Genomic DNA, 14,940 nt, shown 5'->3' with positions numbered 1-14,940 from the left:
TCTACGAGATTGTCATAACTCCTCACTTTGATTCCTGACGTTGAAAATTAAAATGTTCTTTGAGTTTGTCCATTGTGGTCCTTTCGCTAAAAAAATCTGTTAAATGAAAAAGCAAATGGAGGGGTTTATTGGACAAATAATTAACAGAGGTTCTTCACAATATCCCAAATGATTGACAATAGATAAACTATAATTCAGTGCTCAACGTTGGAAGAAGTTCGGAAGGTTCCATTATATTAAGCGAAACTAAGCGAGTGAAGGATCCAATCCAAATATTTTGCAATGCACTGAAGTGTGGAATGCACCGGACCGGCACACTACACGACTGGAATTGCGTGATACGGTTTCAACAGTCTCACTCAACCGTGCATTGGTCTATTTGTCCATGGCTTTCATTATGGCCAACTTTCACTTTCGTTCTTTCCGAATCCAAGTTCCATGCTAATGAAATAACGACATGTGGACAAAACTACTTATATGTGCCTTTATTTCATTGAAACAAAACACCACCGCTGCAGTATATCTTCTCCACTTTTGGATGTCATACTATACACTTGCAAACTTGACCATTATAAAAGTCTCATGACAAGAGCAGGAACAGGCAATCCACGAGCTCAAGGGCAAAACCACTCTTACCACAAAGCACAAGGGAAGCGGCAAAAAAGTAATAAACAAACAACCTCATACAAACAGCGCATTAACTTCCATTTATTCACTCTGAAAATCCAGGTCATTGTTTAGAAAGCAACAGGAAATGCCGAACTCTCATCCAGCCCGGCTTACATTCATGATAGAAAACTGGGCAGTACATGCCATTTGTCATACCACACTTCTTCACCAGTAAACAAACCAAACACCTGGGCAACTACATAGGTTTTCAGTACTAAACAAGACGAGACAGAAAAATCCGCACAGCTGCAGGTTGTGATACCACACATAAAACGGTCTATACATAAAGACCTGTTAAAGAAGCTCATCGCCTTCAATCATCCCGCAACTTTCCTTGAATAGGTTCTACCAGGTTGAATCTCTTGAACGGGCCTGAGATACAAGTTTCCAGACTCACCAATCCACTCGACTCCAGCCTTCATGGGAGGGGGCCGCATCTGCTGCCCGACAGTCTGCCTGCTATGACCAATTGTCATATTTGCCAGCTTCTCAGATGTATCTGAAACTCCGCGTGCAACCCTTACCTTGTTCACAGAAGCTGTGCCAGCCAACATTGTATTCTCAGTTAAATAGAAAGTCAAATAACAAGCACTCTGACAAAACAAAAACCAAAAAAAAAAATCCAGGACCAGGGGATTGAGAAATAAAACTAAAATCCAAAGAAAAAAAGACAACATCACGCATTCTTGTGGTTCATAAATGTGATCGGTTTGGATATTAAATCGAAAACAATTCAAGAAAGCAACATAATCAAATTCCTTCTAGTCATGGAACTTACTAGGACTGCTTTTTCCCGGTGGTCGATATTTCTGCTGCTGCTTGGGGGAGCTTTTCAAATATTTTTCGTTCTTTTTCGCATCCTTAAATCATAAAGATGAGGAAATTATTTAAAAGGAACAAGAAAATGAGGTATGTCCACGTTTGGCATAAGCACACAATCAAATTAAACAGATAAAAGTAACATGTGCTCTCACCTGGTTAGCCATATCCAGTTTCCGCTGCACCCCTGCAAAGCCAGTTCTTACATAATGAGAATTCATCTAGAGAATTACCAGTTCTTTCGACAAAAGGATGGCAATATTTCCTCCACTAAGAACTATAGAACTAGAATTTTTAAATAGACAAAAAGCTAAGAGCTTGTTTGGTAGTCTACTTAAATTCAACTTTTTAATTTTCAAGTTTTAGGCCTTAAAAACTTGTTTGGTATTGACTATTTTCAAAAAAAGAACTCAAGGCTAACTCAAAAATATAGTCTATTCTCTAAAAACACATAAAGTGAGTTTTTTGAGTTTTTAAACTTAAACTCACTCGTTTCTTCTCTCTCTCTTCCCCTCCCACTCCAAATCTCTCTCTCTTTTATTCTCTCTCGCCCATCTTTTTCTTCTTTTTCTACCTTTTTCGTCTCTCCTCCAATCCGCTGTCTTCATTCTCTCGGTTATTTTTCTCACTCCTCTTCCTCTCTGTCTCCTCCGATCCTCTCACTTCTTTCTCTTTCCTCCAATCATCTCTTACTTTATTTCCTCCTCTATCCTCTCTCTCTCAGACCCCCTCTTTTTGGATCTCTTTGTCCAGTTTAAGTTGTATGATTTAAAATTTTTAAATCGCATACCAAACAAGTTTTTTAGTCTTAAAGAAAATTGTTTTCAAGAAAAATTCTCAAAAAATGTTTTGAGAAATTATAAAAAAAAAATTAAAATAAGATACCAAAAAAGCCCTAAATTTTATAAGGATATTCTTGAGGAGAAATAATTTTTTCTGACCACAAGGGTTAGTACAAGAAAAACCTACGACAACACCACCTGGTGAAAAGACTCAGTGGAGTAATTTACAACAACTGCAGATATTAATAAATACAGAACAAAAAAATAAAAAATAAAAAGCAGCATTTAAAGTCTAAATAAACTCCACAGAACAATATCCAACCAACCTGTGTCTACAGAGGCATGCAACTTGGGGGAAGGGAAGTTGCTAGCAAGTTTTGAATGAGATACAGTCCCAGAAAGTCTTCTAGCACTTTGCTGCTCCACTCCCCTTGCTCCAGCTGTGCAATATAATACAAATAAATTTATATCCGACATTACTTGAACACCTAAATAACAATCTCAAAGCTGATGCACTTCCATAAATTATCAGATGGACGAACCTATTGGATGCATCCTAGCAACAGTTGATCTGGAACGAAGGGATGGAGGAACAGAATAGCAACTCTGCCACATGAAAGGAAGTACAAGTTAGAATACACAATATTTGCAGACCCCAATTCATCATAGGAAGTTGCAGTTACTGTATTTTGTTCCAATACACTACCTGGAAGAAACGATGTTGGAGGGCCTCTGCAGCAGTTGGCCTCTTGGAAGGGTCCCAAGAACAAAGTGACTACAGCAAAAGGGAAGGAAAAACATAAATCACAGTAGTAGACATTCTTTAAACAAAGTCACCACGTGGGCTGAGTTGAGGAGTAGGGAGGATGGAATAAGAAACAGCTACAGTAAATACTATATAGGACTTACTGTTATCAGGCTGATTGCACCGTCACTAGCTGATGGAATCCGTGTAGAGAGATCAGCACCAGCAAACTGCAATGTTCAAAGATACAAAACCAACTTAATATATATGGTTGTTTTTTCAAGTATGGGAACAACATAATCTTATGTTTCTACTAATACTAGAAAATAAGAACGCAGATAAAATTACATCCTAAATTTGCATGCAGCTTTAAACTGTCTAATAAATCTCTCATAAAATACGATGCAGCAATGACAACAGTCTGCTAAAAGTGAGAATGTAAAAACCATTCCCCCAAGAGATTTCTGTATAATTCTATGCACCTCAGAGAACGCACCAAAAATGCAAGAGAAAAAACAGAACAAACAAATACGAGGAAATGCGTGATGCAAAATCAGAAACAACTGACCTGAGGAAATTGGTAGTTGATATCCCTTGCAAGGCGAAGCCCGTCAGCCCATAAGTCCTTGGTTGGGCTTCCAATCACACTGCAAATTTTATATATCTCATCTGCTTCACTGCAAGAACAGTGGAAGAGGGAGGCGAAGGTGAGAACATTTAAAATAAACCAACTTATATTAGTCGCTAAATTATTAGCAAAACTGCCGCTAATATCTTCCAAAACGCATCTAAGTTAATTAAACAATTACTGCAAAGATTCAAAATTCTATCCTATGGGAAGCAAACCACTTGATGGTTAGGGAGTATGGAATACATACCTAATACCTGGAAATAAAGGGCGGAGAGAAAACAACTCAGCCATTATAGCACCCATTGCCCACATATCTGACAGTCAGAATAAAAACTAATAATTTAAGAAACCAATTCACAAAGAGCAAAAATTCGAAACTTTAAACATAAAAACTCACCAACTTTTGAGCTATACAGGTATGACTGAAGCAGCACTTCGGGCGCTCGATACCTAGCAGACCCACATTCTAGAGTCAATAACTTACAGCAACATATTAACACCCAAGCAGAGATAACTTATTACCAGAACTGTAAGAAAAATTAAATTAACACCCACCACCGTGTCGACACGTATTCTGTATATGGTGGTTGTGAATTGATTTCCCGAGCAAGTCCAAAATCAGCAATTTTGATGACATCTTTGGTAACCAATAAGTTCTCTGCAAAGGAGTGAATGTATACGTACAATTATGTCAGTCTGATAGCAGAAGAAAAATCAAACACAACAGGTGACAGCCTGAACGACTTAATCACAAACCATATAAGCAAAGAAATTGATTGAGGAAAGAAAATAACCACACGAAAAAAGTAAAAATAAAATTTGAGAAGATTTTGCCACATGGGGATTCAGAATATGAGAGGAAAAAAAGAAAAAGAAAAAAAAAACTATACACAAATGCAAGAAAGTATAGCAAGGGCATGCAAGCAGCAGTGATTGAAGACAAGGACAGAAAAAAGAAAAGACAAACAAAACAAAGTATATAACACTTTTGGCATTCTGAATATCATGTATACCTTCACTTCTCCAAATTTTTATTCAGCCCTTCCGCTACTCTTTGAACATTTTACCCACTCAACCGAGGTTATGGATAATAATTGTAACAGTTACCTGGCTTAAGGTCGCGATGAAAATATCCACGCTGATGCATGTAAGCAAGGCCTTGGAAAACTTGAAAACACCAATTTCTGACTTCAGCTTCAGGGAAAAGCTTTTCCTTATCTTTCATAAGTTGATACAAGTTGAACTCCTGCAATGTACATATGACAACACCGAATATCAACAGTGACTCTTATCAACGGTATCATAGTAAATAATATCAAGTTTGCCAACTATACCCTTACCATGTATTCAAACACGAAGTACAACATGTCATTTTCTCTGATGACTTCCTTGAGCTTCACAATATTTTGATGATTCATTCTACGCAATGACTGCATGGAGAGGAAATGATATAATTAAAAAGTATACGTCATACCAGGATATTAATAAAGAGGAGGTAGTACGTTAAAACACCTTCACTTCCCGTAGACTTACGCACTCCTCCCATGAAAAATAACTTTTCTTCATTTTTTTAATTGCAACCTGTAAATTGTCCAACTTATTATGAACAGAACAAAATGTAAAGCACTAAATACATTCCAAAGGGAATGGGAAACGGAAAATAAAACACTTACGACTTCACCAGTTTGCTTATTAATAGCTCGCCAGACAGTCCCAAATGTGCCATCACCAACTTCCTTTATTAACTTGTACCTAGAGTAACCACATACTTATTTATTAGTATGAATACAAACAGATAAACCTAAACTCCCCAGTAAACACTCACCTCTCCATTCTTCCTGTGGAACACAAAGCAGGTCGTTCTTTATTCAGTGAAAGCATAAAGACTCAAGATAAATGGAATTTATCTTCAGAAGATGATCCTTAAAATACAATGTATGATATCAACAACTGCCTTGCTGGTCCAGCTGAATCAAACCATCAATCTTCTGAGGCAACACGCACGAGCACAAAACCAGACTTATTATGATGGATAGGCTGCACGGCCTTATTCATTGCTAACTCCAGGGCATCAGGACCACAGCATGACATTAATGGAAAAAAAGGACAAGGATCACCTAACATATCGATGTTAAAAATCCAACCAGACTGATTTATCCCGCCAAAAGAAAGACTTCTAGCTCAAGATAGTGTCACCCAAGGCTTAATAAACTTAACTAAAAGCTATCTCATCTAAATTACGCAGAGATCAGTGTGGAATCTGCAGGTAACCGATATCTTGCCACTTATCATAGCACCCACCAGGAGCAACGATGAAATAATAACTTTGAAATAAACAGTTTGCACTGGTTTGGTTTGACGTAACTGATTATCTAATAATAACTATGTAGAGATCTTCTCTTCAGTCACAGATTGCCAGAATTTAACCCTGTCATAATAATCAAAGAATAAAGTTTAGGAATACTAAGCAGGCATCGAATAAAATAGTATTAAGTATAAAACTGAGTTGTATATGTCGTACCCCTGATGAAGTTTTCCCAGAAATTTCAACTGGATGTTGTATCAGCAATGCGCTATGCACTAAAGATCCAACACCTGACTCAGAAGTAACAAGCATCACGTCTCCCGTATTGATCATTTGAGAGGAACTGACCACTAAGTGCAATTAACAAAAGAAACCCGAAAAAAATCTCCAAGGACAAGAAATCTCCAGTCAAGCACTTCCTGGAAAGAAAAGACCCGGTACTGGTGGCAATTTGACCAGAAGCGCATTTGCTCCATGTCTTGAAATATATATGAAATCCCTTTAAATCTAAGCCCGGCACAACCTGAAATTAAGATTAAATGCATTGAAAGAACATCAGACAATCATGCAGACAAAGATACCAAGTAACAATTTACTGATTTTAATGGCAAGTTAAACCGAATCTCACGTAATATGGCAAATAATGATGCAAATCCAAATACTAACACAAGATAACATGTAATCATTAACACAGCTTCTTAATAGCTCTCACATAAAAATACAAAACTTCCAGCACATTTCAGAACCAAGTTCAGACAAATAAATACCACAAACCACACAACGACAACATACAACAAACTTTAAGGCACTTAAGCTGTATGCTGTATCATATAAATAAATTACTACAAAACTTAAATGTGATGTACAGATTCTTTCCTATTTCATTGTTGATACGCATACCCAGGCCAACAAATGATTTCCGATCCTAAGCCGCATGCTACAAAATCACAACTTTGGTAATAGGATAACCTAAAGTCACAAAGGAACATCAGGGACAAAGTACATAGACCCCCACGATACGGTCATGAATTTCAACAATAATTTGTATAACCTCTAAGCCACCAAATGACCTTCAGCACAAAATTGGAATGTAGGAAAGGAAGGAAGAAAAACCAAAACCAGAAACAAGTCTAGAAAAAATTGTTCCGGTTAACTTTGAGGTGCAGCAAATTACAGTTTTAGCCACAATACACTTTTAGCTAATGCTATAACCCAAGTGATCAATAACATTAGCAATTTATACAAGAGAACACAAACAGAATACAACCAATGAAAATTTACAAACAAATAAATAAAAGCCTCAAATTACCAATTGGAGTTAAGATTAACAAAAATAAAAACCAATATAAGCCGCGATATATCTCTGTTACATAATACAATCAGAAAAAAAAAATCACCAAACCTTAGAGCATGTTTGGTACTCTACTTGAATTCAACTTTTTAAACTCAAAAACAATTTTCAAGTTTTAGGCCTTAAAAACTTGTTTGGTATGACTATTTTAAAAAACGGAACTCAAGACTAACCAAAAAATATAGTCTATTATCTAAAAACACAAAAAATGAGTTTTTAGAGTTTTTAAACTTAAAACTCACTCCTTTCTTTTCTCTTCATCCTCCCCTCTCACTCCAAATCTCTCTCTCTCTCTTCTTCTTTCTCTCTCCCCCTTCTCTTTTTTTTTTTTTTTACCTTTTTCGTCTCTCCTCCAATTCGCTCTCTTCATTCTTTCGATTTTTTCTCTCACTCTTCTTCCTCTCTATCTCCTCCAATTCTCTCACTTCTTTCTCTTTCCTCCAATCATCTCTTACTTTCTTTCCTCCTCTCTCCTCTTTCTCTCTCAACCCCTTTTTTTTTTATCTCTTTGTCCAGTTTAAATTGTAAGATTTAAAATTTTTAAATCGCATACCAAAAATGTTTTTGAATCTTAAAGAAAATTGTTTTCAAGAAAAATTCTTAAGAAATGTTTTGAGAAATTATAAAAAATTTCAAATAGAATACCAAACAAGCCCTTAATAACCCAGAGGATGAAAACCCTACAAGCCCCAAAATAGTCAAACTCTGAACCCCCTTCATTTCCCAGAACTTCTCAGCAACCAAACATACTTCAAACCGAAATCGAAGAATCACATCCAGCCGAATACGTTAAAAAGCTAACCCTAATCCTAAAATCCCAAAATCCCAAAACAGAAATCGAAAAAAATCGCGATACAATCAACAAGGAACAAAACCAGAATATCCAAAACAAACAGAATAAAATTAATTACAAAACAAATCAAATTCAGAATTAAATCTAAACAAGAAGGGAAAATAAATTATAGGGGATCAGATCGGGAGAAAAGGAATCGAACCTGAAAGCCAAGCGGCATAACAACCGTCGCCTAGGACGGGAGGGGGTGGAATCCAGAGTTTCTTTTATGTCAAACCGACTTCGCTTAAACCCACCGAATTCTGATATGCTGCCACACAGAGAGATGAGAGAGAGAGAGAGAGAGAGCGATGAGAGAGAATGAAAGCCTTCGTGCCAACCAAGGAATTTACGTAATTTCTGCTTCCGTTTCGGCTATTTAGAGCTCCACTCCACGTTCTCACGGAGGCAAGGGATATTCTTGTCCTTTTATTGCGTGCTTGATCTTTTATGGGTCCTCTTTCTTTTTTAAGCTAATTGTTTGGTGGGTTGGATTTTTCCCCTTTTTTTTTTTTTTTTTTTTTCAAATACATCGATATATTTTTACATTAAGGATTAGATTTTTTTCTTTCTTTGTTGTACTTTTTTTTTTTTTTCAATACATCGATATATTTTTACATCGATAATATTTGCGTAGAGGGAGATTCTAATCACTTGCACTATTCCCTGAAGATTGAGACCAATCATTGACAATATTCGATAAATGGCTTCTTCCTTCCACTGTGTTAAAGTGGAAGCATATCTTTCGGGAAGCTGATATTGGTCTTTTTATTTTCGAGCAGGGAAAAAAAAAAAAAAATACTAGACAGAGAAACTAGTCGACACCAGAATTAAACTTGATTCTCTCTCTCTCTTGTAGACATGAGCATCCTTTGTTTCCTTCACTTGAATTGAACCAGTAAGCACCAATAACAGTTCAACAGAAGCGGTAGATTTCATTTAAGAAACAAAGAATCCTTCGTTCCTTTTTCTTTTTCTTTCTTGTTTTTTTGGTACACACACACACCTTGCACATATTCAAATCATCGGATCACAGCTTGACGCGTAAAGAGAACAAATTATGAAAAATGGGAAAAGGGCAAAGATGAAAGATGAATTGTTCCAAGTACATGTTGACGCCTTATAAAGAATATATCTATACGCAAAGCCCTTGTGGTTGATTGACTACCTTATTGGGTAACCGAGTCTTCAATGACAAATTTGAGTATTCTCGGCTTCTTATAGAATGAACTAATTCTCTGTGAATGGTATTCAACTTGCTTCTTTTGCTTCTATTCCTATTTCTGTCCCTCCAAGAAATCAGCTTCCTTTGGGTTTCTCTGTTCATCACCTGGAAGTTCGATTCGATGAATACCAGAGTTTTTTCTGGCATATCAATATTTTCTCCTTCTCAATCCCATACTCAGTATCTTCTTTGCGGCATCCCCATCTCATCCCTTTGGCAATAGCCGCAACAGCATCCACTAAGTAGCTCGATTCTCGAACTATTGCATAGCCATTAGGTCGCAGGATTCGGTCCATCTCTAAGAGCACATATTTCATTTCGCATCTGCCCAAGTTTACTATTATTAGAACCATTTATACAGTTGATTACCAACTCTGCATGTGTTGTGCACTTCCTATGTTGAATTAGGCAAGAGTGCATAAAAACTTAACGTCTAAGATTAACTAGTTAATTCAATATGCCGAATTAACATAATTTTTCAAAATATATTTCATGTGCCCAAATAAAGACAAGCCCATTTTTCACCTGTGGCTTTCGGCAGTAAAGAAGCCATCAAGATGTAGAAGATCATAAGTTCGAGGATAAGTAGAAAAAGCTTCACACCTGCCAAAAGAGAACAAATAAATCCACACAAAAACCACAGGATTTTATAACAATGACCAAAATGAGAGGTGCACCCAAAGTATGCTATTTATGCAGATCAAAGCCTTAATGCCCATATAAATGAATTTCAAATTACCAATCATGGAAAGTTCCGATAAGGCCTCGATCATAGACCACAGGTAATGTATTTGCAGCATAGGAAGAGACGACATTCATGACCCACAAGGGATATTCAATCGTGGCTGCGGCAAAACCACCATATACCGTATTCATGTCCATAACATTTCTGATCTTATCTGTTCCAATTGCCGGGAGCAACTTTTTGTAATGCTTCATTCGAACCCTCCAATTTCTGTCATCACGCTTGAAAGCACTAGCACTCCCACCATGCACATCAGATATACGCTCTGGTGCAACATGCAACCGCTCTGGCCATCGAGGGATGGCTTTCAAAGCTGACTTTTTTAGCTTTGGGTCTGGAACTACAACACAAGAGCGTAATGGAGTGTACCATCCTGAATCTGGTTCAAGGCTATCATCACACTTTGCAGGATAGGTGTCTGGCTCAGAAAGTTTATTGTAGCAACTGCTGTCTGACTGTTTCTGCCAAACAGCAATATCATCCTTCTTGTTGTACAATTTAAAGCACAGTGAAGTTAGCAGTTCTTGCAACTTTTCATAATCTGATTTCTGCTCTTCTATGGTTGTGTTCCACCCACGCCAGTGGTTTTCGTAGTTGACAGGTGGACCAGACAGGACCCAGAAACCTCCAGGACGGAGTATACGATGAATTTCTAGAAGGTAAATTCCACCTGACAGCAGGACACTAACCATTAGCACAACTGGTAACACCACCGCCAACCCCCAAACTTTAAAAGATAAATAAAAGTGATAAACAAGATGAGAGAAAGGAGAAGAAAGCATTTTTGATTATATGATATCCTACAAAAGAAGTTCCAATCTTATGCAAGAAATTACAGTTCACAACTGAACCGTGGAAATTTTCCCTAAAAATGATAACAGAAAAATAGGAATTTGGTGGATGCAAATTGTCTAAAGTTGGTGCTATTTATCATTTCTACTGCCCTTATGGAAAAAAAAAATCTCCAAGTTCCAAGTTCCAGCAGCTGGACATTAAGCTCTATAAAATGAATTATATTCTTTAGAACTGAAAGATTTTTTAAACAATTTCATAGAAGAAATACCAAATTCCGTCCATGGGATGAGGCATCTTGAGCAGTGAGCCATATCAAATGAGTTTGAAGGGAAAGGAAGTCTCTGTGTAGAAATGATGCCAAGAATAGCAGGAATTCCACGCTCCAGAGCAAACTGAACCTGAGCTTCATGATTATCTCTTGGGGCGAGAGAAACAGTTAAAATCCCACGGTCTAACAAATCACCTCCCCAACTTGCAACCTAGAAATTATACAATTAAAGAGGTTAACCTTTGTAGATTCTCACAACTTTAATTACTTAGCAGTTTGTGCTGCTTCAAGCACAATAAGGAAATAGATTATTACATTAGTAAATAAATTTCAATCATGAAATAGGGAAAGAAAGGTGCGATGAAATTTAAACTTGCATTTTACTAATATCAAAAAGGCAAAATGCTTTCACTCACCAGAAATTTTCAGCTAAATTTGAACATGATAAATCAGGAAAATGTAAAAGAGGATGAGAGATGGACTCACCCCACACCCAGTATCAATGGCAGTTCGAACAGTCCCATCTTTCATTTCTGGAATAAGATCTTGCATCAAATCGACATATGCAGAAACGCCTCTAGGAAACATAGTTCCCCCACCAGGAAAGAAAAACTTATCCCCTTCTTTTCTCAGCCAATTCTGATTGGACTTCTGTTTGTTAATCCAATCATATGGCACATTCCTGAAACCAAATCCACATGGTAAATTCAGTGAAACTTTTAACTCTTTTTAGGGAAAAATAATAATTGAGACTTAACTGGAAACTTTTGACTGTACATAGGTCTTAGGCATCAAGCTGTCAACTATTTACCTGTACCAACATTCATCCCTGCTATTTGGCCATCTGATTGGTAGCTTGTAGCCATCTGGAGGTGGAACTAAGCATTCTTTCCTCTCAAATACTGAAGGGCAGTGCCGTTCCATAAAAGTAAGCCGATGAAGACCATACTTTCTCCACCTCTGTACAATAAGCAGCCACAATCTGATAAGCATCTAGCAGTGTGTAAATTCCAAAAAAGGATAAAGTACCATAAAAATGATTAAGCAGTTACCCTTGGATCCGTGCACGGGGTGTAGTCTTGATAGTCACTGCTGCATTCAGCAAAGGTCACAGGTTTTACATGGAGAGATGATTGAACTGCCTTTGTGACATCTTCGACCTTGACAGGCTCAATTTTGTTCTTCTCAGAGCAGAAGATTCCACCAAGATAGAATGAAAACCCGCATAGCAAAACAAACAAGATTGTCATAGGGACAATCCTGGTACCTTGGGTTCCCGGTTTTCCATCTTTATGTTTCATCATCTCAGAAATTATTAACTACCTGCACACATACAAGGCTAGATATCTTCATGATTGTGGGATATACGATTTAAAATAATACTGATCTGCTACGATTCACCGCAAAGAGCACGCACAATTTTATTCATGTAATCAGGCACTCAAACCAGACCGGTCACAAGCTACAAGGGATTTATTTTGTTCCTCAAAGGCAACTTCTTCTACATTTACAAACCAACTTCACTAAAAGAAACACATGTTCAATTAAAGAGAACCTATAAACCAATCTTAAACCTTGACCGAAAAAAAAAAAAAGAAAAAAGAAACATATGACTCAAATATTAAACACGGGAAGCACAAAATACGTTGTGGATCACACACAGAAAAGGTGAGACTCAAATTCGGATCGATCCAGATCCAGCTCATGGATAGCAACTGCACTAAATTCACCAAAAAAAGTAACGCAGAAAACATAAACGACTGGAATGATGGCAACTACCGACACTTTCTACTTTCCATGTCAAACCTCCCTTATGTCTTTCACATGGTAATGGGCCCTAACTACATCAAACTCCACCTTTCCTGTATTTTTCACTTCCCACTGAGCCAGAATGGCCAACCAAATATCAATCAAGCCATGGAAATCAAGAAAAGCAAAGTATTCAATAATTTCATCATTTCTTGAAGCCTAAGAAATGTTTTTTATGCATGATTTATCGTAACCACTGCTTGCCAATCAGCTACTGCTTCCTTTCTCAATCATCAAATTGCTACATTATATGACCTCATATCAAAGAAACAAACAAACGCTCAAAATCATGGCAAGAAATGCACCTCAATTTCGTCGAAACGAAGCAAAAAGAAAAACCAAAAGATTAAGTGTTGAAGGCTGATTGCAGGCCTCCGAGTGCTTCATATTCATACAAAAGAAAAGGAAAGGCAGATCAAAACTACCCATTTGCCAAAAAGATTTACCAAGCATTGTATAAAAAATAAAATAAAATAAAAACGAGAAAACCCCAATTTTTGAAAAACCAGGAGATAAATTAAGCATTTTGCAATTGGCAAAAGTGAAAAATCCCGTGCGATCACCGCCGTCCAATAATAGGAAATTAAAACAGAAAACAAAGATGGGGTGCTGTCAAAAACCAGATCCAAGGTGCAGAAGAAACCCATTAACAAGATGATCGTAATGTGTTCGACGAAATTACACAAAGAAGAAAAACATGAGATCTGACGGAGCAAAGGTACTAACAGTAAGAGAAGAATAAGAAGCTAACACAGCAGATGGATAACTAGTACCTTTATCTCTTTCTCTCTCTGCGTACAGTGAGTATCTCTCTCTACAATATCTCTGCAATCAATGGTTGTTTCATGAATTGAATCCCACAAACCCCAAATGGAGGTTGAAAATTAAATGGGTTTTTAATTTTCTGGGAGAAAATCTCTCTGTTCAAGAGAAAGAAGAAACAGAGAGAAGAGGAATAGAGATTCCTGGGGTGGGCTTTAGCTTGGATAAAGGGATATGGGAAGAACACAGTGGAAGGGATCTCTCTCTCTCTCTCTCTCTCTCTCTGAGCTTTAAGCACAGGAAGGGATGAGCGTCATATAAAAGCATACAAACAAGCTTGAGCTTTCAGACTCCCCTGCTTCGCAGCTCTTTCTCTTTTTCTTTGTTTTTCTATGCGGTAATAGTGGTAACTTCTTTCTTTGTCTTCCATTTCATTTTCACATGCATTGCATCCTCTCATTATTATTTGAGATATTTCTCGGTTTTTCTCCTCAATTTGTAAAAAGATGTCAATTTTTCTTTTGAATTTTAATTTTTATCGATTATCTTTGAATTTTTATTATTAGTCAATTTTTTTCTGAACTTTAATTTTAACCGATTGTTCATCTAAAATTTTATAAATAACCAATTTTCCCGTAACGTTAGATTTTAAAATTTTTTATCCAATTTTTCATTCATTTTGCTTCTATACAATTATCATGCGTTGTCTGTGTGATCAAAATGGATGCAAAATTTGATGAAATTTTTTAAAATCTAACGTCAAGTGGAAAATTGGATATTTATAAAATTTAGGAGGATAATTGGCTAAAATTAAAGTTCAAGGAGAAAATAGGCTAATTATAAAAATTCAGAGGATTAATCGGTTAAAATTAAAGTTAAAAAAAAAATTGACAGACTTATACAAGTTCAAATTGCAAGTCGACAAATATGTTGTGGTTTTATCCTTTCAACTTTTAACTAATTGTTAATTTACTTTTTAAACTATTTTTTTCCTCCAATTTACTATGTGAACTATATAAAATGACCAATCTAGAATTACCGTTTAGTTTACCAAATGTCCCTCGAATTTACAACCGTTTTAATCATGTATGATATTTATCGGGGCAGATCCCTTGATATACGATTAATCACATATTTTCAAACAAGTAAATATGGTTGTTAATGGTTTTGCTAATTATACGCATCCCATAACCAAACTCGTA

The 14,940-nt window shown here is 36.6% G+C and overlaps 2 protein-coding genes across 3 annotated transcripts; both read right to left on the bottom strand.

Annotated features, from left to right (window-relative positions):
* Window positions 1-681: 681 nt before the first annotated feature.
* Window positions 682-8,470, bottom strand: LOC125472290 (cyclin-dependent kinase F-4-like). The gene is made up of 18 exons (XM_048573524.1): window positions 8,298-8,470; window positions 6,168-6,474; window positions 5,472-6,074; window positions 5,320-5,398; window positions 5,159-5,227; window positions 4,987-5,076; window positions 4,754-4,892; window positions 4,202-4,304; window positions 4,044-4,096; window positions 3,894-3,960; window positions 3,584-3,692; window positions 3,180-3,245; window positions 2,977-3,045; window positions 2,813-2,876; window positions 2,597-2,710; window positions 1,644-1,675; window positions 1,448-1,529; window positions 682-1,207 (listed from the first exon to the last, which is right to left on the bottom strand). Exons 3-18 carry the CDS (start codon window positions 5,525-5,527, stop codon window positions 987-989), a joined length of 1,413 nt encoding a protein of 470 aa, XP_048429481.1. The 5' UTR covers window positions 5,528-6,074; window positions 6,168-6,474; window positions 8,298-8,470; the 3' UTR covers window positions 682-986.
* A 579-nt stretch (window positions 8,471-9,049) lies between these two features.
* LOC125472289 (probable methyltransferase PMT21) lies at window positions 9,050-14,116 on the bottom strand. Of its 2 annotated transcripts, none has more exons than XM_048573523.1 (8): window positions 13,750-14,116; window positions 12,220-12,506; window positions 11,979-12,127; window positions 11,654-11,849; window positions 11,168-11,378; window positions 10,099-10,774; window positions 9,885-9,962; window positions 9,050-9,683 (listed from the first exon to the last, which is right to left on the bottom strand). In XM_048573523.1, the coding sequence occupies exons 2-8, from the start codon at window positions 12,469-12,471 to the stop codon at window positions 9,461-9,463; spliced, it is 1,785 nt and encodes a 594-aa protein (XP_048429480.1). In that variant the 5' UTR covers window positions 12,472-12,506; window positions 13,750-14,116; the 3' UTR covers window positions 9,050-9,460. The 2 variants fall into 2 exon arrangements, with proteins under 2 accessions (XP_048429480.1, XP_048429479.1); XM_048573522.1 differs by having other exon boundaries at window positions 12,220-12,490; window positions 13,750-14,114.
* Between the last annotated feature and the right edge of the window lie 824 nt (window positions 14,117-14,940).

Source organism: the organism of the source record quoted next, unplaced genomic scaffold (genome assembly GCF_019419815.1).
Source record: "Pyrus x bretschneideri cultivar Hongxiangsu unplaced genomic scaffold, Pyrus_bretschneideri_v1 Contig69, whole genome shotgun sequence".
Classification (NCBI taxonomy): Eukaryota; Viridiplantae; Streptophyta; class Magnoliopsida; order Rosales; family Rosaceae; genus Pyrus; species Pyrus x bretschneideri.
Note: the sequence above shows the minus strand (reverse complement) of the source record. Positions and strands in the feature narration are given on the sequence as shown.